At 57.4% G+C, this 26,427-nt stretch overlaps 1 protein-coding gene across 31 annotated transcripts in view; it reads left to right on the top strand.

The window, feature by feature from the left end:
- The window catches only part of Ncor2 (nuclear receptor corepressor 2), a 162,576-nt gene that overhangs the window by 28,290 nt on the left and 107,859 nt on the right, over positions 1 to 26,427 (top strand). For 29 of the 31 annotated variants that reach the window (XM_076561252.1, XM_076561254.1, XM_076561232.1 and 26 more), the window contains one exon: positions 24,422 to 24,632. In XM_076561252.1, coding sequence (XP_076417367.1) covers positions 24,528 to 24,632 — 105 coding nt within the window. In that variant the 5' untranslated portion in view covers positions 24,422 to 24,527. Of the gene's footprint in view, positions 1 to 8,878; positions 9,018 to 24,159; positions 24,296 to 24,421; positions 24,633 to 26,427 lie in introns of those variants that run through there. The other 2 variants (XM_042267965.2, XM_076561229.1) reach the window with 2 other exon arrangements.

Genomic DNA, 26,427 nt, shown 5'->3' with positions numbered 1-26,427 from the left:
TCCCCACGTTGGCTGGGAGGTGAAGTCCCCACATTGCTCTGCACTGCTGAGGGCCTTGGGGTTCTGTGGTGGGCCCGGCCCTGCTGCTGTGACCTTGCCGTGGGAAGTGGGGGGTTCTAGGGCTTTCTGGAGGAGTGCCATTGGAGTTTTAGACTCAGGTGGAGATGGGTTTATCTGAGCCTTGGCCGAGAGGTACGCTGGCAGACGTGGAGGGAGGCTGGTATTGGGGGCAGGTTTGGGGGGGCTAGGGCACTCAGGAGTACAGTCAGGGCAGGCAGAGTGGACACATTCTGGGTTCGGTCAGTGGGCTCACACTCTGGGTTGTGTATCCCGTGTAGACAGCGGGCTGGTTTTGTCCTCAAGCCCTGGCTGTGGATATCGTGGCCTAAAGGGCACAGGCCTCCCCCTCCCTTCCCAGTGGGTCAGCATCCTCCATCCTCTGGCTCCTTCCCAGCTCAGGGTGCTGAACCCTGGCCAGGCTCCTGCCTCCCTTTCTACCCTCCCCTCTTCTCCCCTCCTTCCCCCAGGGCCACCCTCAAATGACAGCAATTAATGGTGCCTGTGATGGCGGAGTCTGACAGCTGAGCCGCCTGCCTGCAGCTGCCCTGCTAATCGGGCCCGGGGGACCCCCCTCTTGCTTCTTCTATGCGTGCCCTCCCCTTGGCTCCCTGGGTCGTAAGGGCCAGCCCCATAGGCCTGCGGTAGGCCCGTGGGTGGGAGGCAGGAGAATCGCCCCAGCCCCGAAGCTTCCTCCTGTCTACCCTGTCTGTGGCTGTCCTTTTCTGTCACCAGGGAGGCTTTCTGTGCTCCAGTGAGTGTGACTGTGGCAGTGGGCACCCCAGTTGCCCACCTGTCCTCACGTGTCCTATTCCAGGACTGATGCTGGCCTGAAGTGACCCTGGGGTGACAGGGAGCCTTCCTCACAGGCCTCTATGCGTCCTGTCTCCTGAGAGGAGAGGGAAGAGGAGCGGGCTCCCATGGAGCCAGACCCCGGTCCTGCCCTGGACAGCCACCATCCGTCAGGTCCCTGGCCCGATCCTGGGGGACCTGGAGGCATTGACTGAACCGAGCCCTGCCTGTTGCTGTGGTTAGAAGAATCTCAGCACATCCTGCCCACACTGAGCTTTGCTGGGCCAGCATTTTACAGCGGCAATGATAAGGCCCCTGCTGTATACCAGGGCCCGCAGCCAATGCTTTTACTGTGCGTCATTTTAGGGCTTGAAAACCAATTTTGACATTTTGTGTGTGTGTGTGTGTGTGTGTGTGTGTGCGCGCGCGCGCGCACTCACGTGCACAGCACACGTGGACATTGTCTTACAAAGGGAGGTCAGCGGACAGCTTGTGAGAGTCAGTTCTCTTCCCACCATATGAGCCCCAGGATTGAACTCGGGTGGTCAGGCTTGGCCACAGGCTCCTTTCCTCTCTGAGCCGTTTTGCCTGCTCCGTTTTCTGGTGTGTAGAACCTTGCTTTTGTGAATGGAGAAACGGAGGGACGGAAACTTAAGTGATTTGATAGAAATGACCGAGCAAGAGAGTCTCCTTGCACAAAGGTGACCGGCCCTACCCAGTGCTCTTAGGTCAGGACAGCCAGAGCCCTGACGTGAAGTGGGGAAGTGGCCCCTGGGCCCTGGCCGAGCATCACGGTTTGCCTGTTACGCTTGCAAAGTGAGCCTTGCTGGAGATTCGGCCACCTTAAGGGGTGAGGGTTTTTACCACCATTGTTACACGCACACACGTTTGTGCGTGGGCATGTGTGTCAGTACTCGTGTTTGCACATAGTGTGCACCTTCTTGTGCCCGGCTTCGTTCTTCCCACATGGTGGCTTTGAGTTTCCCCATTTCTCACGCCACGGGCTCACCCTTTCATCCTGCCGAGGACGGTTCCATGCTGTGATGTTCGGCGGCTTGCTGATCCGGTCCTCCCTAGCTGTGGCTCCCGAGGAGGCTCCCCCGGACCGTTCCTGCTTGAGTTCCTGTGAACACGGTTCTCCTGGACACACTTCGAGGCGTGGGTTGCTGGGTGCGTGGTTAAGTGTGGGGAAGCCGCCGCGCTGTTGGCGGAAGTGCTGTCTCGCTTGGCGTTCCCACCAGCGGGGTGTGGCGACGGAGATTGCTCTGCTTCCTTGTCCGCACTTGGTACTGCCGGTCTGCTCCATTGGCTGCCTGAGTGAGTTCTGTCGCGTTTTTGATTACACTTCAACATTGGCTGCGTGTTGATTCTGTGTCTGGCCACCTGGTGGATGGCAGAAAGCTTGGATGGGCGAGACGTTCACACACCTGCCAGCACTGGCTGTCTTTTCTCTGGAGTCCCAGGCGATGACTTACTTATTTTATGTACGTTGGTGTTTTTCCTGCATGTATGTCTGTGTGAGGGTGTCAGCTCTTGGAGTTACAGACAGGTGGGAGCTGCCATGTGGATGCTGGGAATTGAACCCGGGTCCTCTGGAAGAGCAGTGAGTCCTCTTAACCACTGAGCCATCTCTCCAGCCCTGTCTGGGCTTTTTGGGATACCAAGCGGAGGGTGTTCTGGACATTCTCAGTTAGTGGAGGAGGAAACTGAGGTGCATGTGGTTTCTCCACACGTGGTGGTTTCTCCACTTGAGGACAATTGGCACTCAGGACTCCAGCTTGCGCACTTTCTCCTCTGTGTCAGGAAGTTCCAGCTCCACGAGCTACATGGATGCGTTCGCTCGTCTAGAGAGGGTCGTGCCAAGAACTGATGGTCAGGCGGGGCCAGAACGCAGCCTTCTGTCCAGGGTTTCCTGTGCTCCAGAGCCAAGGGTGTGGAGGAGAGCCCGGGCTTCCCGGGTTAAGCCCTGTCCCTTGGCACCCTGTACTGTGAAGTGAACGTCACCCTGTGGTCTGCCAAGGGTCCGCTCTGATCTAGCCTGCCGTCTGGAGCAAAATCACACACACAGTTCCGGGGAGCTGTCGTGGGGAGAGGCAGGGGCCGGGCGCTCAGAAACCCAGGAAGAGGGGTGTCGGCGGGGGGGGGGGGGGCGCTCCTGTTCTTTCCACACCCCCCCTCCTTGCCTGAGGGGGTGTCAGCTAAGATGACTTTTGGGGGAAGAAGGCCCGTAAATCAAATAAGCAATCCCGTAAATAAATAAGTAATGAAGTTAGTGGGGTGCCTAATTACATCAGAGTCGTAATTACGGATGGATGCCTGCCCGATAATTGTACTTGTTTTTAATCTTCGGCTCCGACATGTGTCTCCTCCATCTAACAGTGGTCGTTGGCCCCAGCTGGCGACGAGAGAGGTGCTGTTTGGGGGCCCTTGAGGGCCGGGTGGGTGGGTGGGTGGGTGGGGTCCCTACAGGGCTGTGTGCCGGGTCCGCCTTGGCTGTATCCCTGCAGTAGGATTTGTAAGCTGACTCCAGCTCTGAAGTCACAGTGAGTGGTGCCGGGGACGGGGCTAATAGCAGCAGGGTTTATAATAGCACCCACAGTGCACTTGATGATAGTTTATTTAACCTCCAAACCCTCCTGAGTACTATCATCATCCCCTCTTTATGCATGAGGCGACCCAAGCACAGAGAGGTTTAGTATCTCGCCTGAAGTCACACAGCTCTCAGACCTGGGTCCTTCCTGCCTCAGCCTCAAGGTTGCCCTGCGTGTGGCATCTTGGGTATTTGTCCTGTTCTGGGCACTGTGTTGAGCAGGGGTGGGGGCAGTCTTATTATCCCGCATGATGGCCTTGAATCCACAGTGGAGTTGTTCTAAACTCTGGATGACCTTGCGTCTCACCACGGACGAAGCCAGCTTTGTGTCCCCAGCCTCTGATGGTCATCATTGGGCCCATTCCACAGAGACGGAGGCTGGGGGAGGGGAACCAGCGTGGGCTCCCCCCCTGGCAGCAGGTAGGGCCAGGGCTCTGGGGTTCTGATCACCTTCAACTTCCTGGTAGAGGAGCAGAGCTGGTGGGGGCGTGGCCGCGACGTGGCCGCGACGTGGCCGCGACGTGGCCGCGACCTTCAGGGTGGCTCAGAGGCCACTTGGCCACGTAGGTGTGAGCACCTGCCGCACGTGGCGCTGAAGTCTGGTTTTGCCACTTGCTTTCCCTTAGTTGAGGAACTCATTTGCACTCGAGCGTGTGGAATGTTCTAGAGACTTGTGAATCAGCGTGTTCAATGAGTAGGCACTGTGAGTGCCCTGAGGGAGAGCAGGTTCCCAAGTAAAGTGCCACTGAGGCTGATGAGGGCCGGAAGGTGCGGTTCATCCATGTGAGGTGAGGCCCGAACCCAAGCGGTTAGGGGTCCTGAGGTCAGGTGCAAGCGCACTGAGGTGCTCAGAGTGGCAAGCCCGGAGGAGGTCGTGTTCAGGCACAGCTGGATCCAGGAGTATAGACAACACCGTGGGAGAGCTGCCCTTGTCCCAACTCATTCTGTGGTGCCTGTTCCCAGGGGAAGGAGAGGCCCCCGGAAGAACCCGAGAGGCTGCCATCTCTTGCCTGTTTTGTCCCCAGTGACTCCTTTAACACCTCCTGCAGGGAGAGGTGACCAAAGGGTGGTGGTGTGTGATCAGGGGTGTCCGAGACTCAGGCAGGGAGTGAGCCCAGACGGGGGTGGGGGTGGGGCCAAGCACCATGTCAGACACTTAAAGAAAGCGGCGGTCGTGAGAAGGCCAGGGCTGTCCTTTTGGAGTAACTAGCTGTCACTTTTTTTTTTTTTTAAATGACTTGTGACTTTTATCTCAGAGTGCCCCCCCTCCCCTCGTGATCTGGACAAATGTCTCATGGGTGTTCCAGAAAGTTCCAAGTCTGGGGAAGTCATGTCTGACACTTCTGCAGATGCTGTTTTGAGAATGTCGGAGCCCAGGGCCGCGGCACTTCTTTCCAGAATGATCCTCCAGGTGCAGCGGGGGCAGGGGAGCCCCAGAGTGACTAGACTTGGCTGTTTACACCAGGGGCAGGTTCTTCTCTTGCCCACTGCCTGTCTTCCTCCGTGACATGGGGATAGCTGTGCCTTTAGGGAGGTGGTGAGGTATCCTAGAGCTTGTGTAGACTGTAGTCTGGTGCCTGGCATCTTGGGGATGTGGTGGACTGGTCAAGTCTTTGTGGGAATCTGGAGTGCCTCATTTCTGTCACTTCTGCCCAGGTGTGGGTTTTCAGAGTCCCGAGCAGTAGCTCCTGCCTTCTATGGCTCTGCCTGTGGCTGCTGCTGGGGGAGGCCTAGGTGGCCGGTAGCTCCGATGGAGGGGGTAGCCCCTTTGGGCGCAGGGTCGTGCGCCACAGCCTTGGTCCTGCTGTGCTATGGCCAGTGGGCCAAGGGTTATTCTAGTGCAGTGGGAGAAGTCTCCTGTGCCTGAAACTGGCCTGGAACTTACTCTGTAGTTCAGATGGACCGAACTCAAAGCAGTCCTCCTGCCTCAGCCTCCCGAGTGCTGAGATTGGGGTTGCCAACATATTTTCTTTGAGATACAGTCTGATTCTGTATCTGGGCTGCCCTTAAACTCAACTTGATGGCCTCAAAGTTGTGGAATCCTCCTGCCTCAGGCTCTGCTGCTTGAGCTAGGATTACAGTGTGCTTGTACCACCACACCTAGTGAAACTCACTCTGTAGCCCAGGCTGGCCTCAGACTCGGAGATCTGCCCACCTCTGCCTCCCGAGTGCTGGGATTAAGGGCGTGTGCCACCACTGCCTGGCTTAAGAGGAATCATTTTCAGTGGTGATCATTGTGTCGGTTCTAAGCACCCGGAATTGTGCCGTGGCCACCTCTGTTGAGTTACAAACTGTTCTGTCACCCCAGAGGGGGACCCTGTGCCCTCCAGGGCCGCTTGCCCTTGCCTTCAGCCCCGGGCTGTGTGGCTAGCCTGTCCCTGGCTAGCCTCTCGGATGGGACCTTGTGTGTTCTGTTGGCTGGCTTTGGGACACTCTTCTCTGAGGTCCCTGCATGCTGCACTGTGCCAGGTCTTCAATTCCTTTCCACTACGTGGTTACGCTCCATCGTGTGGAGATGTAGCCATAGAGTAGTGTCTTTGCAGATGGGGAAACTGAGGCTAGCACGGCCACTGTGCCCTGGGACCCAGGCTTGGGGAGAGGAGGCGGAGAAGGTGGCAACAACCATTTCTAGCTTTCTCCTGTTCATTGCCTTACTTCCTGCCTGGCCAGGAAGCCGCTTGCTTGGGATTTGGGTGGGTGGGGTAAGCTGTATGTTGAGCTGGCCGTGGTCCTATCACAAGCCACAGGCAGTCACCCTGTAGGGCCACAGAGCCCACGTGTCCAGTCTCCTCTTTGGTTCCTGTTGACTCAAATTCGGCCACCGCCACCAGCTTTTCCCACCATGTGGAGCGGCACTCAGCAGCCGGGTTGCTGGGAATGGCGTGTTGTAGATGTCGGCTGGTGGTGCTGCTGGCCCAGGATGGTAGCGCCTTTGCCCAGCACACCGCACACTGCTTCACTGTGACCCAGAGCTTGGTTCTGGCAGTTAATGCTGTCTGGAAGGCTCTGCATGTAGTTGCTTCTGATTTTTGATAGTATATCATCATTAAGTCACTTAACAAACACTGAGCTGCCTGATATCTTTCTTGGTTTTTTCGAGACAAGTTTCTCTGTGGAGTTTTGGTGCCTGTCCTGGATCTCGCTCTGTCGACCGGGCTGGCCTCGAACTCACAGAGATCCGCCTGGCTCTGTCTCCCGAGTGCTTGGATTAAGGGCGTGCGCCACCACCGCCTGGCTGCTGCCAGGATGGAGCAGCGGGCATGACCCCGGAAGGGACATGGCCAGGCTGTGCGCCTGCCCTCACTGTGATGTGGCCCAGTGGGATTTGAAAGTGTACTTGTGGGTTTCAGGGCAGTCTTTGTGGAAGGCAGGGTTCTCCTGCAGCCTCTGCTGGAACAGACGCAGGGCAGAAAATGGGGACACCTGTGGCCCAGCTGCTTGCCTACACAGCTTCCTGGTGCCAATTGGATGGCATGGCTATGGCCTGGTTCAGTCTCCTAATGTCACAGTGAGAGCCAGGGACAGAAAGATCGTGGTTTGAATTCTGGTTGAAAAGATGGCCTTTAGTTTAGTGCCTCAGTTTTCCCTGCCTGTAGAAGATGACTGCAGGGTGGGCACCCCACCTTTGCTGGGGGAGGGGTCTACAGAAGGCTCTGAGTGGCCCCCTTGGGACTGACATCACAGGCTAGCAGGAGGGATGGCAGTCTTTTGGTCTGCAAGGACCTGGATGTTTCCTCACTGGTCCTCCCTGAGGCTGTGGGTCTCTCCATAACCTCAGTGGTCACAGGCTTCTGCACTGTGTTAATCTGCTCTGGTCTTGAAGTTGACTGGAGGCTTCTTGTTGACTGTGGCACTGTGGGTACCCGCCGAGAGCCTGGTTCAAGTCCCAAGGTAGTCTCCCCCTGGGACTGCTTTCTTTGGGTCGTATAACTTCCCCCTGGGCTCACAGTGTGTCCACGTTCTGTCACGCTGTGGCGATGGCTGTGTCCAGGGCTCCAACTGGGCTCCCTACTTGGTGTGGTCGTGGTTCAACTGTTGGGCACAGCATTGCCGGTCATCTTGAGCGGATCCTGAGATGGGTGATGGCGGGAGTGTGGCTACAGCTGACGCACACCCGCTGGAGGCCTCGTCCCCTCGTCCCCTCCTCCTCTTGGCCACTCCCTGGCCTCATCTTTTCATCTTTCAGACCTTCCTTGTTCCCATTCTGGCTCCACATTTGGCCCAGCTACAGGCTGTCTGCAGGGCCCGGGCATCTTGCGTGGTGTCTTTGGGGCACACATTGTTGGCCTGACTCCGGGGTTTTGGGACCAGGGGAGGGAAGTAGAAGCCATTTGAGACCCTGAGACTTTCCCTAACACAATGGTTCACAACCTGTGGGTCGCAAACCCTGGGTGTGTCAAACGGTCCTTTCAAAGGGGGCGCCTAAGACCATTGGAAAAACATTAAGATTAATAACAGCAGCAAAGTCACAGTTATGGAGTAGCAACGAAAATAATCTTACGTTGGGGGTCACCACAACGCGAAGAACTGTATTAAAGGGTCCCAGCGTTAGGAGGGTTGAGGACCACTGCTCTAACCCCCCCCCCCCCCCCACTGCTGCTGCCCAGAGCCGCACAGCTGCAGAGCTAGCTTGCCCTGAGAAGATGCACAGCCCACACCCAGAAGAGGTCGGGCTTGAGGTGAGTCACCCAGCAAGTCACGGCCAGTGCTGACGCCTGCCCGAGCATCCGGCCATCTCCTTTGGCCTCTGTGAACGTTTGGCTCTGCCTTTTTCTGGGCCCGTCACCAAGATGACCCAGGCCCCGAGCCTCAGACCCTGCTTCCTTTAGTTGAGATCGGAAGGACGGGAGCACTCTCCTCCGGCCATCTGGCCCTGCAGGACTGGAGGATGTCAGGGCCGGCTGGGAGGAAACGGTTAAAGGGGGGGACGGTTAAAGGGGGGGACGTGGCTGGCGCTGGTCTCCCTGCCAGCAGTAAGGAGGGAGAGGGCTTCTCGAAAGCTATAAAAAGGCCTCACAGTGTTGAGCCCCAGTGGCTGGAAGCCCGCCAGGGTTACCATGGCGATGAGGAATTAGTCCCGACTGCCAAGGCTGCTAGCAGCTCGGTACTTTTGGCTCTGGAACAAGAGTGGACTTATGTAATTCCGTGTTTATAGGCCTGGGTGGCGGACGCAGAGCCGGGCCTGTGTCTTGGTGGCGGCCCACAGTGGGTCACACCACTCCACAGGGCATCCCTGACACGCCTGCTGTGCCCTGATTTTTTTTTTGGGGGGGGGGGGGCCCTTAGGACAGAAGCCTAGGGGCCTGGCAAGCTGCTGGTCCCTACCAGGGCCTCCCCAGCCGGAGTGGGAGCCCAAGTCTCGCGGGAAGGGGTGCGGCCACCGTGTGTGGCCGCCCCTTGCCCGCTTGGTCTGGAGGGAGGATGGCCCTGTCGCTGGCCAAGAGCTGGCCCCTAGACACCCATGGGTACAGGACATGCTGAACGGGACTGGCACGCCACCATCAGTCTTCCCCTGCTGCATGGGAGAGTTCCTGCAAGTTGTGTGGTGCCTACTCAGACGGTCGCTGGCCATGCACGGGTAAGAGGAGGTGCCTGGCCCCGGGGGTGCCCGCATCCTTAGACCTAGGGATGGCGCCACAGACCAGAGGGTTGCGATTTGCAGTATGTGGGCAAGGGGTGCTGCCCTGCGGCCCCTGGAGTTGCCTGCAGAGTACCCCAGTCCTGTTTGGTATGTGGTGGTACTGCTTCCTCTGGGCCCGTCAGCCAGCTGGGAGCACGAGGAGGCCCCTGGCGGGGCGGACCTGTGTCTCTGGCCTCTGTACGTGGGACAGTAGGTTATCTTATCGGGAGAAGTTGTGGATGTCCGGAAGAGGCACCGGGTGCTGGCTGGTGGCCCTGGGAGGGTATGTGCGGTACAGGCAGCGTGCCTCCTTCCGGAGCCCGCCTCGAGCACGCCCACCCCGTGTGCCGCGGGATGGCGGGACAGCGCAGGGTGGGGTGTGGGGCAAGGGTGTTCTTGATGACTGCGGACTGCATGGGACCAGGGCCTGGGGACCTGGGGGCTTGGGCTAGGGGGAGCCAGGTGCAGGCTGCATGGGCCCAGCCTGCCTCCCCACTGAAGCGGAGTTTGGCTCAGCGCCCTGTCTGGTTTGAAATGAGGGCCACCGGCCCAGGCTTGCCCAGGGCCTTGGCAGCAAGAGAGGGGTAAACATTGGAAAGTTGGAAAGGTTTCCTGAGCTCACAGCAGCCTGCGGCAGCAAGCCCAGGGCGGGGGAGAGACCTCTCCAGGGCTGGGTACTAGGGCTGATGGGGGCAGCTTCCGGGGACCCCCAGCCTCAGACTGGTGTGGGGGCTCCAGAAGGTATGGCTCATTTGCCTCAGACCCTGGTTGTCATTCAATCCCTTTTCCTATTGTATGGCCTTCAGGGTGCCGTCTTACCTCAAAGACCCACTTCCCTGAGTGCAGAATGAAGTGATGGGGCCCCATGATGTGGGGGTAAAGGGAGGCTGAATAGCACCTTTAGGGTAGGCTCTGGGGCAGGACTCAAGTTAAATGCCCCGGCGAAGCCACTTCCTGTTTGGGAGTCTTAGTCTTCCCATCTGGCAAGTGGGTCCTTACCAAGTCACATGGTTAAAGGACCCGAGGACATGGGTCTTTGGTTTAGGGGTGGATTTAGTACTGGGGGTGGTTGGTGGTGAGGATGTTGATAACAGTGGCCTCACCTGGCCTGAGGGTGGTGCGTGTCGTCTTGAAGTAACACTATTAAGTAACGGGATCAGACTGAGGTTCGAGACGTAGCCTGAGCCTTGGAGGACACGTGGCCTTGGCCAAGCCCCGGAACTCCCCAGCCTTCAGGTGTGCCTTGGGGGAGCAATGGAAGCCCCCGTGGGGCAGCCGTTCTTCCCACGCTCCCCTCGCTCTACGGAGGCTTGGACACTGGGACGGGGCGGATCTCCCTCTGACCTCCCCTCCCCTGCAAGCCCATTTCCCCTTGAGCCTGCGTTCTTGACACTGCCCAGTGTGGCCGGGGGTTGGGCCCGGGTGGGAGGACCGGCGTTCCTGCTGAGGGTGGCAGTGCACTGTTCTGTGTTTCTAAGTCACACCGGATGCTGCCATGCTGGCTCAGGGCCTCCCTTGTCTGGCCAGTGGCAGTTGGGAGTTCCTCTCTTGTCTCGGCCACTGTGCCAGCTGCCCACTGCCATTTGTTCTGGGCCTCCCCAGGTCCTCAGGAAGGGCCCCTGAAGCGGGGCCTGTACATGCTCCTACTACTCTGTGTCTGCTTGGAGGGTGCTACCTGAGCGGAGGCGCCTCTTTTCTGTCCTGTGGGGAGCAGTGATGATGTTCCTGAGAAGCCTGCATGGAAGCCCAGAGCAAGCTTGGCTATGGGATGGAGGGGCTTTGTCAGCTGGTGGCCATTGAGCCTGCAGTTAAGAAGAGTACCCACTTGGGCACGTATATACTCGAATGCATGCTTGCATGCTTATATGCATACATCCTCATGGTCACAGCAAGTATTTGAAGGTGTGACTGGGGCTGATTGGCTCAGTGTCTTTTCCCTGGTTCTGACCTTGATAAATTGAACTCTGGTGAAGGCCACCTGAGGTCGTGGCTTCCAGTGGCTTCTCCAAGTACAGCTTGCAAGTCTCCATGTACCTTGAAATAAACGTGATGGAAGGACCATGGTTCCCAAGGCCAGGCTCCTCGTTTGTGCCCTGATCTGCCCTATGAGCTGGATGATCTGACTCAGCCCTCAGAGCTCTGATTTCCTCATCCGTAGGATGGGGTGAGAGGTCAGCACTTCGACAGGCTTATGTGACCATTAGGTCATAGTTACCTGAACTGAGCACTTGTTCATGAGATTTTATTAAGCTGGGCGGTGGTGGTGTACACCTATAATCCCATCAACCAGAGGCAGGAGGATCTCTGTGAGTTCGAGGCCAGCCTGGTCTATAGAGCAAGTTCCAGGACAGTCAGGCTTACATAGAGAAACCCTGTCTCTCGAAAAACAACAGCAAAAAACGTTTTTATTACATCATTTTTGGGAGCTTTGGTTCTCTGTTTCCACTATGGCCATCCTGGGGATAGAACCCAGGTGGTTAGGTTTGGCTGCACATGCCCCTACCTGCTCAGCCATCTTGTCGGCCCTAAGTCTGTGCCTTCTTGTCATCAGATAGTGTGGGAGGGGTGCTGTGTCCCACCCGTTCATCAGTGTGCTCTGCGGCCGTGAGCGTGGTCACGTGGTCCGCCTTCCACCATCACTGGTGGGATTGCGTGGCTTGTCTGTTCCGCCAGTGGTGTGATTATTCTCGTTCTCTGTAGTTGGCCTGATCACCGTGGCTTGATTGTTCTTGTCGTTGGCATAATCTGTATGGTTCGTCTGCTTTATTGTTGGTGTGATCACCATAGTTTGCCTGCTCTGTTGGCGTGGTCTCCGTGGTTTGCCTGCTCGCCCATTGGTGTGGTCTCCATAGTTCATCTGCTCTATCACTGGTGTGGTCTCCATGGTTCTCCTGCTCCGTCATTGGCGTGGCCTTCGTGGTTCTGCTGTGTCATTGGTGTGGTCTCCGTGGTTCTGCTGTGTCATTGGCGTGGCCTCCGTGGTTCTGCTGTGTCATTGGTGTGGCCTCCATGGTTCTGCTGTGTCATTGGTGTGGCCTCCGTGGTTCTGCTGTGTCATTGGCGTGGCCTTCGTGGTTCTGCTGTGTCATTGGTGTGGCCTCCGTGGTTCTGCTGTGTCATTGGTGTGGCCTCCGTGGTTCTGCTGTGTCATTGGTGTGGTCTCTGTGGTTCTGCTGTGTCATTGGTGTGGTCTCTGTGGTTCTGCTGTGTCATTGGTGTGGTCTCCGTGGTTCTGCTGTGTCATTGGTGTGGTCTCCGTGGTTCTGCTGTGTCATTGGCATGGCATTCGTGGTTCTCCTGCTCCATCATTGGCGTGGCCCCCGTGGTTTTCCTGCTGTGTTATTGGCGTGGTCTCCGAGGTTCTCCTGCTCTGTTGTTGGCGTGGTCTCTGTGGTTTGCCTACTGTCCATTGGCGTGGCCTCCGTGGTTTGCCTGCTCTGTTGTTGGTATGGTCTCTGTGCTTCTCCTGCTCTGTTATTGACGTGGTCTCTGTGGTTCGTCTGCTCTGTAGGCATGGTTGGCCTTAGATGTGAGAGAGAACCATGTCTCTCAGGAGCTGTTGGTTCTAAGTGGAAACTCCTTCAGGGCTTGGGCAGAGCTCCACACATGGCCACCCCCCAAAGTGGGCATACTGCTGAGCTTGATCCCTCCATACCCGGGTGCTTCTGTCTTAGTTTCTAGTGCTGTAATAATCGCCATGACCAAACGCAACTTGGGGAGGAAAGTGTTAATTGGCTCACATATCCCCAAGTCATAATCCACCGAGGGAGGCTGAGGTAGGAATCTGGAGTCAGAAACGGAATCAGAGGTTGTAAAGGAACACTGCTTACTGGCTTGCTCTAGGTGGCTCACTCAGTCTGCTTTCATACACAACTCAGGACAACCTGCCCAGGTTTGGCGCCGCCCACAGTGGGCGGGGCCCTCCCACATCAATCATTGACCAAGACAACGCCCCACAGGCTTGTCTACAGGTCAGTTTGATGGGGACATTTTCTCAGTTGAGGTTCCCCTTCCCAGGTGACCCTAGCTCGTGTCAAGTTGACAAAACGTGCCTGAGAATTTCATAGGGTTCCTCAGTACCCTGCAGGGCTGGGCTGGGGATCCAGGGCTAAGCTCCGGGGGAGTTTCTGCCATCGTCCATGTTACTTCTGTCAATGTGACCAAATGCCTGGTGAGAAGTGGGTCAGGGAAGGCAGGGTTTGTTTCCGCTCACAGTTTAGCGGGTCCAGTCCATCATGGTGGAGAAGCTGAGGGAGCTGGTCACGTTGTAGCCACGGCCAGAAAGCCAAGAGCTGACAGGAAGTAGTGCCTAACTAGAAAACCTCAGGGCCCACCCCCAGTGACCTGCTTCCTCCAGACAGGTTCCACGCCCCAAAAGCACCAGTGCCAGGGGAACCGAGTGTTCAGACACAGGGGACGCTTTACACTCAAGCCCTGGCAGCCATCGTGTTGGGTGGTACAGGCCTGTTTCTGGGCAGAGATCATAGCTTAGGGTCCTCTGTTTGCTTGGGCAGAGTCTGGAGAGGCAGGGGAGCGGGTGGAGAGCACTCCTGAGGATGTGGGCTGTTGTTGTGTGCAGACCTCAGCCATGGTCCTGTGGCCGGACCTTTAAACTTGGGCATCTCCCGAGATGCTCTGCCCCGTCTGCTCCAGCGGTCCCTGGGGAGGCTGCGCTGTCTCTGCGTCTTCTGCATTTGACCAGTCCTGCGCCTTTGTCCCCAGCTGGGACTTCTTGGCTCCATTCTGTCTTAACCCCATGAGGCCCTCTGAGCTCTTACACACAGGCTGGGGCTTTTGAGCTACCGCTTGCTCTTCTCAGTTCTGCAAGCGGTCAGTCCACTGCCAAGGCACTACCCGGTGGGGGTCAGGTCGGGTGCCATCCCGGGCAGGGCTGGTCTGTTCCAGCTGCAGACTCTCGGAGGAGGGGTTCAGACAGCTGCCCATGGGCGGCTTCTGTTGCAAGGGCACTGGTCCTTCCCATGACCTCATCACCTCCCAAAGTCTCCACCCTCCTGATGCTGTCACTTGGCTTCTAGATGTGGTGGTGGTGGTGGTGGTGGGGGTCACAGATGTTCAGGCTGGGCCCTGACAATTCCCTCAGCTGTGCCTGCAGCACCCGCAGAAAACCTTTTGGGAATTACCTGACTTGACATCCAAGGGCAGTACTCCAGACCTGTCCCTAGACTTGAGGGGGTCAGCTTGGAGTGGTGTGTGTGTACATATGTATGTGTATGGTGTATGTGGAGAGGGAGGGAGGGAGGGAGGCAGGGAGAGAGAGAATTGTATATATGTATGAATGTATATATGTATTATGTGATGTGTGTGGCATATGTAGGGTGTGTGTGTGTGTGTGTGTGTGTGTGTGTGTGTGTGTGTGTGTTCCTTGTCTAGAGACAGGATCCTTCATCCTGAGACTCAGTGGCTGGGCCTGATGGACCTGTGGCACTCTGGGAAGCTGGAACATGCTCTTCTGTTTGCTGGATGCCTAGTTCCTGAGAGAAGTCATGGAAGTGTGGGGTTGGGATCAGGGAAAGTAGGGCCCTTTGCTTGAGGTGTGGGCTGGGTTGCCTTGGAGGGGGTGGGGACGTGAGCGTTTGCACATCTCAGTTGAGCCCAGAATCACACTGTCACGTGAGGCTCAGAGAGGGTAAATAACTCCCCCAAAGACACACAGCTGGCATAAAGCATGGAGGGGATGAATGGTATTTTGTGTCTGTCTGCCTTCAGGGCGATACTTGGTGCTTAGGGGATTATCCTGTTTCCTCCCCATAAGGCCCTGCTCTTACCCTTGGCTCAGGGTAGGCCCTGAGCAGCCCTGGGAGGCCCGCTTCCCAGGCTGAGCTCTCCTTGGCACAGACACTGCCCAGGCTACCCACCCGCCCTGTTCTGGAAGACCGGGGGTGGGTTCTCCTGCCACTCTGAGCCAGGCCTGCAGAAGATCCGCCCCCTGCCTCCTGTGGTGTGTGACAATGCGCCCTTTGTTCCCTGGTCCAGCCTCCTCCAGGCTCCCAGCACGGTTCCTCCACCTGTGATGTCATGGCAGGCCCTTTCAGCCACATCCCAGGCGATGGGCCGCGTGGGGGTTGGCAGGCTAGGAACGACTGATGTGTGGGTTACATGACTGGGCTATCCTGAGCCTTTCAAGGGTTCAAGGTTAGGGTTAATGTTGTGTGTGTGTGTGTGTGTGTGTGTCTGTGTGTCTGTTTGTGTGTGTCTGTGTGTGTATATATGTAAATGTTTGTGTGTGTGTTTGTATGTATGTGTGTGTTTATCTGTGTCAGTGTGTGTGTATGTGTGTGTGTATCTGTCAGTGTGTGTGTGTTTGGATGTATGTGTGTGTGTCTGTATGTGTGTATATGTGTATGTTTGTGTGTGTGTGTTTGTATGCGTGTATGTGTCTGTATGTGTGTGTTTGTATGTGTGTGTGTCTGTATGTGTGTATCTGTGTCAGTGTGTGTGTGTATCTGTCAGTGTGTGTCTGTATGTGTGTATATATGTATGTGTTTGTGTGTGTGTGTGTGTGTCTGTCAGTGTGTGTGTTTGTATGTGTGTGTTTGTATGTATGTGTCTGTATGTGTATATATATGTGTATGTGTTTGTGTGTGTGTTTGTATATGTGTGTGTGTGTGTGTGTGTGTGTTTGTATGTGTGTATCTGTGTCAGTGTGTGTCTGTGTACAAGTCCCAGCCAGGTCCTTGGCTTTGTGCTCTTCTCTCCTCTTCCCAAGCCACCTCCAGCCTCTTGGCCTGTGAGTGGATGAGTCATTGAGCTGGCCTCTCCCAAGAGCCTTGGGCGTGAGACTCTGGCTCCCTGCCAGCCAGAGGGGCCACTGGGCCGTGACCATGCGCCTCGGTGTCCCTGCATGTGCCTTCATGCTCTGGCCTCCCTGGCTCCACGGCGACTCTCCAGGGCCTAACTGTGGGCTCGAGGGAGCTTGCTTAGGAGCGAGCCTTGGAAGAGGTTGGTGTAATGCAACAGAGCAAACAGGACCCCAGGGATCTGCTCAAATCTGGACACCCCACATCCTGAGAGAGCATTTCGAAAACAGGGTGACTTCAGATAGGACCGTCCTGGGTGCCCTGGGTGTCCCCCATCCCTGAGCAGTGCCGTCATAAGCAGGGGAGGCAGGATGGGGCAACATGGCCACCATGACACCTGGACCACCCGCGCGCGGGTGGAGGAGGCTCCCAGCCTGCCCTGGAGTTGGCTTACCTGGACTTCCAGCTGCCAGCTGTATGACTTGGCCACCTCACTCCCCTCCCTGCACCTCCTCTCCCTTCACCTACACAGTGTCGTCAGAATGAGATCTCTGGCCAGGCGCTTAGATGACTGGATAGGATGCCAGCAGAGCTTGATGAGCGTTAGACGGAGGGTTGGCCACAGAGATGGCAGGAGCTATTCCCATTGGTTTGTCACCATGGCGACCACTTAGGCCCCGGGATGGAAGCAGTATTGCCCTGTGGAAAGAGTCTCCTCCTCCACAGTGACGTGGAGCTGTCCTAGGCCCGTAGATGGAGAACGAAAGCAGAGAGACCTGGGAAAGAGGGTACCTGTAGGATGTCTTGCCTGTCCCCACCAGGGCCTGGATGGTCCTGGAACTCGCTATGTGGACCATACTGGTCTTGAACTCACAGAGAACCACCAGCCTCTGCCTCCTAGTGCTGGGATTAAAGATGGTGTGCCTCCACACCCAGCTGACCCCCCCTTTATAAATTCTAGGAAACTGAGCTCTCAGCAAGCTAGAGAAGGGTATGGTGGGGTCCGGTGTGGCCCACTCTCCAGGGTCGTCCTGGCCTGGCCGGCCTGCTTATCGGCTCTGGGCTCCTCAGCTATGGTCAAGCACACCTTCACAGAGAGGCTGCCATGTTCCCTGCGTAACCCTCACGGAGGCTTCTGGTACCGCCAGGCAGTGAGTGTATCTGCTGCCAAGGACTGACCCAAATCCTCAAGAACTGTGAGGAGCAGGCACTGTCTGCAAGGCTGGGTCCCCGTTAGAGCCGCCAATAGCAAGGAGAGGCGTCGAGCACGCCCGCTTTGGCTCCAGGAGGAGAGGCTGGCGGGGTTCCTGCCCCAGACGCTTGCCCATTTGACCACTTCCTCCTTGCTCCGTTCTGCACGTTAGAGGGACCTGGAGGCTGCAGATCTGAGCCCACAGAGCCGAGCAGTTGGTTGGTCTCCAGGCATCACTCGCTCGGGGGTCTCCTGTGGCAATGGCTGGACTCCCTGTTTCTTCCCGTGTTTAGTACAAAAGTTTCAAGTAACTAAACAGAACTTCAGACGCAGTTGGATCCAGGCGCTTGATGTTCTTTCTTTGGAACTCTGCACTCCTCGGCCTTGTGTGAGAGAACTTGCTGCCCCTGACATGCCGGCCGAGCCCGATGATGTGACACCCCCCTGTGGTCCCAGCGTTTGGGAGGCTGGGAGCAGGAGGATCAGAAGTTCAAGGTCATCTTCGGCCACATAGTGAGTTCGAGGCCTGCTTCTTGGGCTGGGGCTAACTGTAGGGTGGTGTGTTCAGGCTGCCAGGGAGACGAGGGGAAATGTGCTCAGAGGAGGCTGGGCTCACCGCCACTGACTGACTCCATGGGGTCCAGTGTAGACCCCTAGCTGGCCCGACATTGAACAGCTAGTGTGTTTCTGTAGCGTAAACAAGGCTTATAGACGGCTTACTGGGCAGGTGGACCAGCCACTCACCCTGTCACCAGGGCTCTTGGCCTGGCGTGAGCCTTCTGCCCGCTGTGGATCTTCTTCCCGTGCAGGGTGCTGTCAGAGGTTTGCAGAACCGGCCGTCTGAAGGCAAGGCTGGTCTGGCTTGGGCCTCTGGGCCCCCTCTGTATCTGGGCGGCAGGCTGGTTTACTGGTTATTCAGAGACCCATGCTGGCAGATGTCCCCGAGTTGAACTAGCTTTTTTGGCTTGGCCTGGAATATTTGGGCTAGTGTGTCCTCTCCACCACTTTCCTGAGTTCCAGCCCAGCCCTGGGTCTGTGTTGTCTATAATCTCTCCTGGCTCGTGTGCTGTGGGGCTTGGGGTCTCCCTCTTTGTCTCTTGTCTAGGCCCTCTTCCCAGGATCCTTGGTGAGCTGCTTCTGTCCACTCTGGGATCCCCAGAGTGGGCTTAGGACCCAGAACTGCTTCTGGGGACTGTGGTTATCTGGGTACTGCCTTTGGCTCCTGGCCACAGGGCCTCCAGACCCTTGATGGTTGTCTGACCTCATCTGTTGATCCTCGCTGAGTTCCTGGGGCCATCACTGGAGACTGTGTGTATGTGCTCCAGCTGTGCTGATCCAAAGGGGGCGGGCGTCCCCTTGGCTGGGTGTCCAGGTGGCCGCAGGTCTCTCCTGACTGGCAGGGAGGGTTGGGTAGGGGGTGCTGTGGTCAGTGCCAGGCTGGCTGGGGCAGGGGACTGCGTTGCAGGGGTCCTATTCCTGGGCAGCGAGTGGCCAGCTGGTTTCGGCTACAGAAACATTGGCCCTCAGCCCCAGGTGGCCGTCCGCTATTCCCGTCAGGCCATCAGTGGTCTCTCCTGGATTCCTCCAGAAGCAACCTGAGGAGAAGGGAAGGACAGACAGACTACAGTGGCTATACAGCTGTGGCTGGGCAGCCAAATGTGCGGGTAGGTGGAGAGGTGGGCGTGTGGGGCTCTGGCCTTGTCTGGGTGGCAGGGTCTCATGGCTTGCACTAAAACCCGAGGTTCTGAAAGGCTCCTCACAGCCCTTCTGAGGTCCCTTATGCTCCCTGCATGGCAAGCTGAGCTGATGGGTTGCAGCCCAGCAGATGGTGAGGCACCACTGGACAGGCCCAGGCTCAGGTTTTGTGGGGTAAGGTGGGTTGGAGAGGGACTCATGTTCATTGTGCTGGGCATGAAGTCTCTGGGGCGAATAGGGAGTTCCATTAAGGGGCCTCCTGGAGGAGGCATGAGTGTGCGTGCATTCGTGCATGCGTGCTTGTTTGCCTGCATTGTGCTCATTTCCTCAATGTTTGGAATTGCATGGTTGGGAAGGTGTTGAGTGCTTTCTTAGTGCGTGCAGCTGATCCCCGGAGCCCCCACCCCGTGAATCTGCCGAGACCCCTCCCTCCCCTGTGCCCTCAACCCCTCACTTCCTTATTCTAGCTGACAGTGTTTGTCTCTGGCCACCAGCTTCTCTGTCCCCTGGGCTCTGAGTATCTTGTGCAGGAGGGAGATGAGGGACCCGGGCCTGGCTGCCCAGCCTGGCAGGATCTGGATCTCAGGTTGTCCCTGCTGAGAGATGGGCCTATGTCCCTAGTGCTTTTGGCTGGTGACCTGCTTCCCTGCCAGTCACCGTACCAGGACCCAGAGTAAGCAGAGTGTTTTCGAACTACTCAGCTAGTGTCACTACCCACTCACGGCATCTCTACACCAGCCCACTGTCTGATCCCTCTTCTCCGTGGGCAGAGTGGCCATGGCGGTGGCCAGAGGGAGGAGAGGCCTTGATGGAAACCTGAGGCTCCCCAGAGTGGCCGAGGCGGGAGGAGGAGGAGCTGGGGAGGGGTGGTGGGCAGAGCCTGGTGTGGGGACCTGAGGACCGCGTGCTCGAGGATCACCGGCTGTGGTTTAGCCGCCCTCTCCTCCCTCCTTTTGGAATTAAGTAATGGGCTGGGGAGATGCTCCAGTCAGTGAAATGCTTGCCATGTGCATTTCATCACAGAGCCCATGGAGAAAAGCCAGGCATGACGACGTGTGCTTGTAATCTCAGCCCCGGGGTGGTAGAGACAGGCCGATGAGCCTAGCTCCTCAGGGAGCTCCAAGTCCCAGGGAGAGATCCTGCCTCAAAACACAAGGTGGTTGGCTCCTGAAGAGTGACACCCAAGTGTGACCTCTGATTTCTATGTATGTGCACGTGTGCATACACACACATGCACGCACGCATGCGCGCACGTACACACGCACGCATGCACACACATGCATACACGCACGCACGCACACACACATGCATGTACACACACATGCATACACATGCGCACACACATACGCGTGCACACATGTACATGCATACACACACACACACACACACACACACACACACACACACACACAAAATTAACTGCAAGGAAAGCCATGAGGAAGAAGTGGCCCTGTCTGCCTTGGCAGGAGCTGGTGGGTGGCCACAGCCCAGGGAATACCCATGTGGCTAAGCGGGGACCAGAACCTGTGACCCATACTTGGCCAGATTTCTTCGGTGCCTAGGTAGCCAAGACCTGGGGGTGTTATGTGATCCTGGGCAGAGGAGAGCCTCTCTTTGTGCCTTGGTTTCCCCATCTGTGGAATGGTTCAGGTGTGCTTGGTGACAGGCTCATACACACGAACAGGGCCTGTGATGGGGGCTCACTGCTGAAGTGTAGGAAGTGGGGTCCTGGGGGTGCTCCGTGGAAGCTGCAGGATTGGAGGCTTCCCCCAGGACAGTGCCTTTCTAGAGGTGAAGACTGGCCTGTACCTCTTTATAGACAGCTCACCCGTGAAGCCTCAGCTGACGCACAGAGAGGTCTGTACCCAGCCAAGGTCGCACAGCAGGATAAAGTGTGGAGTTGGTCTCTGGCCTTGTTGCAGCCGTTTGGGACAGTAGTTTATGTGGTTCTGTTGGAAGGGGTGCTCTCTAGGATTGGTGGTTCTTGTTGGCATCATTCTACTCAGTGACCAAGAGGTGGTGGCTTGGCCTTCAGTCTCCATTGCTTTGACCATGTGTTTGATCCCATCTGGGGCTGGGGTTGGGGAGGGCGACCCTGTATTGCGGGGAGATGATGCGGGGCACCGGGTCCGAGCCTTTAAAGTTGCACCCAATGTCTAGGTTTGGTCAGGAGACTCAGAAACCCCCTTAGAAGCAGTCACTGGAGGCCTTGTCTGACAATATGGCGTGCCTGGTGGCCTCTGGCTCCCATAGAAACATGGTAGCATGGAGGCAGATCTGTCAGGTGGAGTGGGTGGCCATTGTGGTTACGGCCCACAGACCTCTTGGTGTCTGGAAACGGGACTGTACTGTGTTCTCCTGGGGTTCTCCTTGGCTTCTGAAGCCTGCACAGAGACTCTGGTCCCCATGGTGGATGTGAACTCTGACTGCCACACACGTTCTAATTCTGGGGAGCCCCCGTCACCTCCTGGCCTGTCACTGGGGTGCTCTTTGTCCCCAGGAAGCTGCAGGTTTGTGTCACACACAGCGCGTCCCACGACTTGTCACCCCAGCCTCTCTCTGCTGTCCAGCTGTTCCCCGTTATCCCACCTCCCATGCCTGAGCCAGGCCACTGCTTGTGTCCCCAAGTGCCACACGCCTGCCTGCAGCCCCAGAAGGAGGTTGCTGCCGTGGGACGGGGACACAGGTGGGCCCTTACATCACTGGGATGGGCACAGATCTCTGCTGAGCACCGGTTATGCCAGCCAGCCCTGGGAGGAGAAGGAAGTGGGCACACATGTCACCGAAGGTGTGTGGTGCACAGGGATGGCCTTAGGGGCCATCCCTGCCGGAAGCGGTAACTGTAGTGGCGCACACCGCGGGTTCGGCCCGTCCCTGCTCTTGTAGGGTGACATTGTTTGTTTCACAGAAGCTGCTCTGTTGGGGTCGCCTTCCTGAGAGCCTGCTGCCTTCCGGGCTCCTCCCCTGGTGCTGTCCCGGGGCTGCAGCCACTCCTCCGTGAGGTGTGTGGAGATGCATGCCCCTTCCCTGTTGCAAGCGTGTGAGGCTTCCGCCTGCCTCCTCCCCGATGGCTGTGCCATCTGCTCGCTCCCCTTCCCAGTGGCTGCCGCCCCATCCCACAGTCTGTCTCTCGTGGACGTTTATAGTGGCCAGCCAGCTGTGCTACCCACGGCAGAACGCGCCGACACTGTCCTGTCCCTCAGCCACCGTCCGGGGCGCCCCGTCGCCCCTGGAACAGAATCCATTCAAGTCTACCATGGTCCGTGGGGCCTTGAGTGACCTCCTCACATCTAATGAAGTGGCCTTCTCAGACTTAAAACATCTAGTCTCACCTCTGGTCTCCTGCTGTGGTGATGCTGTCTACCTGGACACTTCCTGTCTCTTCCTCCTCAGGACTGTTCAAAAGCCTGTCTGTTGTGCCTCCCTCCCAGACCCGGGTACCCACCCTTTTCCTTTCTGACCGTGCTGTGCCCCTTGTGGACATGTGTGTGAGTTGGTCACATACTGTAGTTAGTCTTAATCAGTGTGACATCCCTGGAGACATCTAGTGTGGTCTGTGTCAGTATCTTTGGTCTTTTTGGCTAAGTAGCACTCACATTGAACGGGCAGGCCATGCTGGTGGGTGTTTCTTCCTTGTGATTGTTGGGAATGGGGCCGTTCTGAACATTCCTATGTCTGTCTGACTCTTGGCCAGTTCTTCGGGTGCCCAGGAGTGGGATTGCGGATCCTCAGTAATTCTGTATTTCAAGTTTTGAGGGCCTGCCAAATTGTTTTCCGAATTTGTGTTTGTTTTCCAAGCCGGCTACAAACAAGGCTGAGAGAGTAGAAGAGGTGAATTGTGGGTTAGATAAACTCATAGTGTGGGGTCACTAGAGTGTCTGGCTGTGGGGCTGCCCTACACATGGGGGACACTGGAGAGGGCTTGGCAGGGTGGTCTTGGGTGATACAGTGCCTGTGTGTCCGGTGGATGCCCTGTGAGTCTTGGGTGGAAGCCAAGCCAGGCTGAGGCGTGAAGTTTCCCAAAGGTGGCCTCGAGAGGCACCCTCTCTGCCTCCTGAGCCTGTGGGCTCTGTGCCTACATTTCCACAGGCCAAGAGAATAGACATGTGGGTCCTTTCCAGGCTGGCCTCGAACTCACAGAGATCCGCCTGGCTCTGCCTCCCGAGTGCTGGGATTAAAGGCGTGCGCCACCACTGTCTGGCCTCAAATAGTGGGTTTGTGGCCATTCATGGTGTGCCTGGCACTAGGACGGTCAGCCCTCAGGGTGGGGTAGCACAGAAGCCAGGCAAGAGGTGTGGTGTAGACCTGTTTAACCCCGCCCCTCCCAAGGCAGCGTCTTGACAGGCACAGGACAGCTGCCATGTTGGCCTCAGCTCTAATGTTCATAAGCGTCATGTGACATGTCTCATTTTGGTGGAAGGTCGTCTGTGTGAGCCAGAATTCTTGGTAGCAAGTAACAGAAAGTCAGCCAGGGCCATCAGGGTAAAGCCACACCTGGCCAGGGCGCTCAGGGATAGTTCTCCACCGGGTCCTCAGGTCGAGCGACCTGCTCATCCCTCAGCCAGTCGCTGCCCCCCTTCCCAACAGCCTGATTGGCCGTGCCTGGGTCACATGACCCTCCTAGGAGTCAGGGCTGGAATGTGAAGTTCACACTGGTAGGTTGGGTAGGGGGTGGTGCATAGTCGGGACCTCCAGATTTCGGGGGGCAGGGAGAACGGGGTGCTATGGCTTCTTGGATCCGCGGTCTTCACCTTCCTTGGCTCATTTCTCTACAGGAGACCATTCACTGGCTGACGTAGACCATCTGCTGCTTGGAGGGCAGTTATGAGTTCGCTCAAGAGGAAGGGTTAGGATGAAATTATAGGGAGCTGGGGGTCAGATCAGTCTCCTTAGCCTTGAGCCCTTGGGATACACCCCCTGCCTTAGCTCTGGGGTGCAGTGTGAAGAGGAAGAGGTTTTGCATGAGAGGCTGGTAGAGGAAGGGAAGAACCACGGGGGAGGGAGAGGCTCTCAGACTTCCCACCGGCCTCCTTGGCTCTTGGACCCTCTACGTTCCCATCCTCGAGACCACTGGGCTACTCTCATAGCCTTTTATATTAGCCACGGAGGCTCCTGCCTAGAAGGTGGCATTTGTGTACCCTGGACCTGTTTGGTGCCCTCTTGTCCAGGATGCCTGTGTCCTGGATGTCTTGGATGTCCCTGGTGTGACCCTCAGCATCCAGTTCCCTGACTCCTAGTGGCACCAGGCTAACCACATGTATGACCTGTCCGCATCACACGGCCATCTCTGGCTGAGGACGACAGAGCGGCCAGGCGGCCTTGTTCTGCCTGGGTCACCCTGTGACCCACAGCAGGTCACCGGTGTGTACCGCTCTGCTAGCACACAATCCAGGGACAGGCCGGGCAGCTGGGAGCCGGAGTTGCCAGGGGCTTTTGGAGAACTTTGCCCCGGAGTCCTGGAAAGTCCCGGCATGAGCTGGCTGGCCGAGGCGGTGAGGGAGCCATCGGGTGGCTGTGGGTATGGCGTCCACACTGAGGCTCCTCAGCTTGCTGGTTGAGGCCCTGGCTAGTGGGGAGATGGCTTGTGGAAGGTAGGCACCATGTCGTGGCTTTGGGCAGTCAGCGGGCGGAGGCTCAGGCAGAGGAAGCACCAGGCCTCTGTGGTTGTGGACCAGATGCCCCAGGCTCACTTTGTTTTCCTTCTCTTTTCTCCACAGGCACCTGTGACGAGGTCGCCTGCCATCAGATGACTGGGACCAGCCCTTAGTCCTCGCTGCGGTCAGAGCCTTGTCGCACTTCAGAACCTACCTGGACCTTACCACCATGTCCGGATCGACACAACCTGTAGCACAGACGTGGCGGGCCGCTGAGCCCCGCTATCCGCCCCACGGCATCTCCTACCCGGTGCAGATCGCCCGGCCCCACACGGTAAGGGGCACGTGTGCCCAGGACCGCCACTGCTCTGTACTCCGACGTCTTCGGAAAGCAGGCTGCTGTGGCCCGTGTCGCGTTGGTCACAGTGGGGACACGTGGCAGCCAGGCGTGGTGATGCAGGCCTGTGATCTCAGCCTGGTGGAAGTGGAGGCGCGAGCGGTGTGATCTTGAGGCCAGCCTGGGGTGCATAGCCAAGTCCTGATTTCGGTGTGGGAGGGTGGAGGTTGGGACCAGGCCAGCTGGGCGCCCTGTCTGATCGGCCGTGGGGTTGGCATGCGCAGGGGAGCGCCTACGGCGTACACCCGCTCCCCCAGCCAGACTCATTTCTGCTCTGTGTGGGGCTGAGGTGGTTTTGGGGAGGGGAGACTGAGGTCATACCCTCTTCTTCCTAACCCTCAAGGGCTTGGTGCTTATTTGGCTGTGAGACTGAGGCCCGGTGTCTGTCCCTGCCAGGGTCCTGTGCCTGCTTGCTTCTTACTGTGGAGCAAGCAGGAGGCTTGGCCTTCGAATCCTCTGTGGGCCTTTATTGTGTGCCTGTTGTTTACCACGTTTCTGGCTGTCGGTTGAAGGGGCGTGAGACGGACGCATCAGTCACAGTGGGGTGGGAGTTGCCTAGAGTGTGTGTGTGGGTATCCAGGCTCATGTCTGTCCCTCCTGGGTGTTGTGTTCCCATTTCTGTGCAGACCTGCATTTGTGTGGGAGATGTCTCTGTTTATGAGTCAAGTCTGCTTTCCCATGAGCTCCAGAGCTTAGCCTCAAGGTCCCATGCACAGCGGCTCCCCAAGAACTGAGGGCCCAGATGTGTAGAGGCAGCCTTGGTGAAGGGTGTTCCCTGTGTAACACGCGGCCCTCTCGGAGTGGCGGGGCCTTGGGTGGAGCAGCTGAGGCCTGGAGGGAGAAGGCAAGCCCTAACCGTCATCCAGGGGCAGCCATGGCGGTGTTGGGGCCCTGCGTTCCCTGGCCCCCAGACTTGATGCCACCACTCAGTGACCACCTGCTGTTCGAGGTCCTGGGTCGCAGCTGTCACCAGCAGCAAGGGTGTTAGCTCTCCAGGCTGCCGGGGAACCCAGACTTGCCCTTTAATGTTGGGGGGGGGGCTCTCACTTCCTCCACCTGTAAAGTAGGGGTGATGAGAGCACCCCAAGAATGCCTGTGCATGCCCCCATGTGGCTGTCTCCTGCCACCATAACTTGGTACTGTTAAAGCCAGGCCCTGCCTGGGGCTGGCCCTGCCCCCCAGGCCGATGCCTGTGGCTTCCTGCTTGTCCTCTTCCATTCATAGGGCTCATCTACTTTCTCTGTGCGTGCCCAGCCTCAGGGAGTCTTCTAGAAGCTTCAGGCCCTTCCTTCCCACCTGCCTTCCTGCTCTTTGTCCCATTTGTGTCCTGTGCCCGGCATTTAGGGTCACTGGCTGACCCTAGGCACCTCCCACTCTCCCGCTGAGTATTGGTGACGCAGGCTGCCACCGGACAGGACCTAGTGGTTACTCACCCCGCTGGGGTGAGTGTGGCCTGATGGGATGGCTACAGGTGGGAACATGGCTGTCCCTCCGTGGGGCCCCATGCTCCTTTCCAGGTGACATGCTTGTTCTTTGGCCTCTAGCCCTTCCTGGGCTGTTAGCATAACTCGGCGGTCCCTGAGGACCATCCATGGTTGGGTCTCTCATCACTTTCCTGCGCTGTCTTGGTGAAGCTGGGGTCTGTGATCTGGAGCCCTGGTCTCTCCTGCAGCCTTCCCCATGGCCCTGTCTCCCCCAAGCCCCCCATTAGCTCCGGCCTTCCTGCAGCCCT

This window comes from Peromyscus maniculatus, chromosome 23 (assembly GCF_049852395.1).
Source record: "Peromyscus maniculatus bairdii isolate BWxNUB_F1_BW_parent chromosome 23, HU_Pman_BW_mat_3.1, whole genome shotgun sequence".
Taxonomy (NCBI): domain Eukaryota; kingdom Metazoa; phylum Chordata; class Mammalia; order Rodentia; family Cricetidae; genus Peromyscus; species Peromyscus maniculatus.
This window is presented reverse-complemented; position numbering and strand designations above follow the sequence as displayed.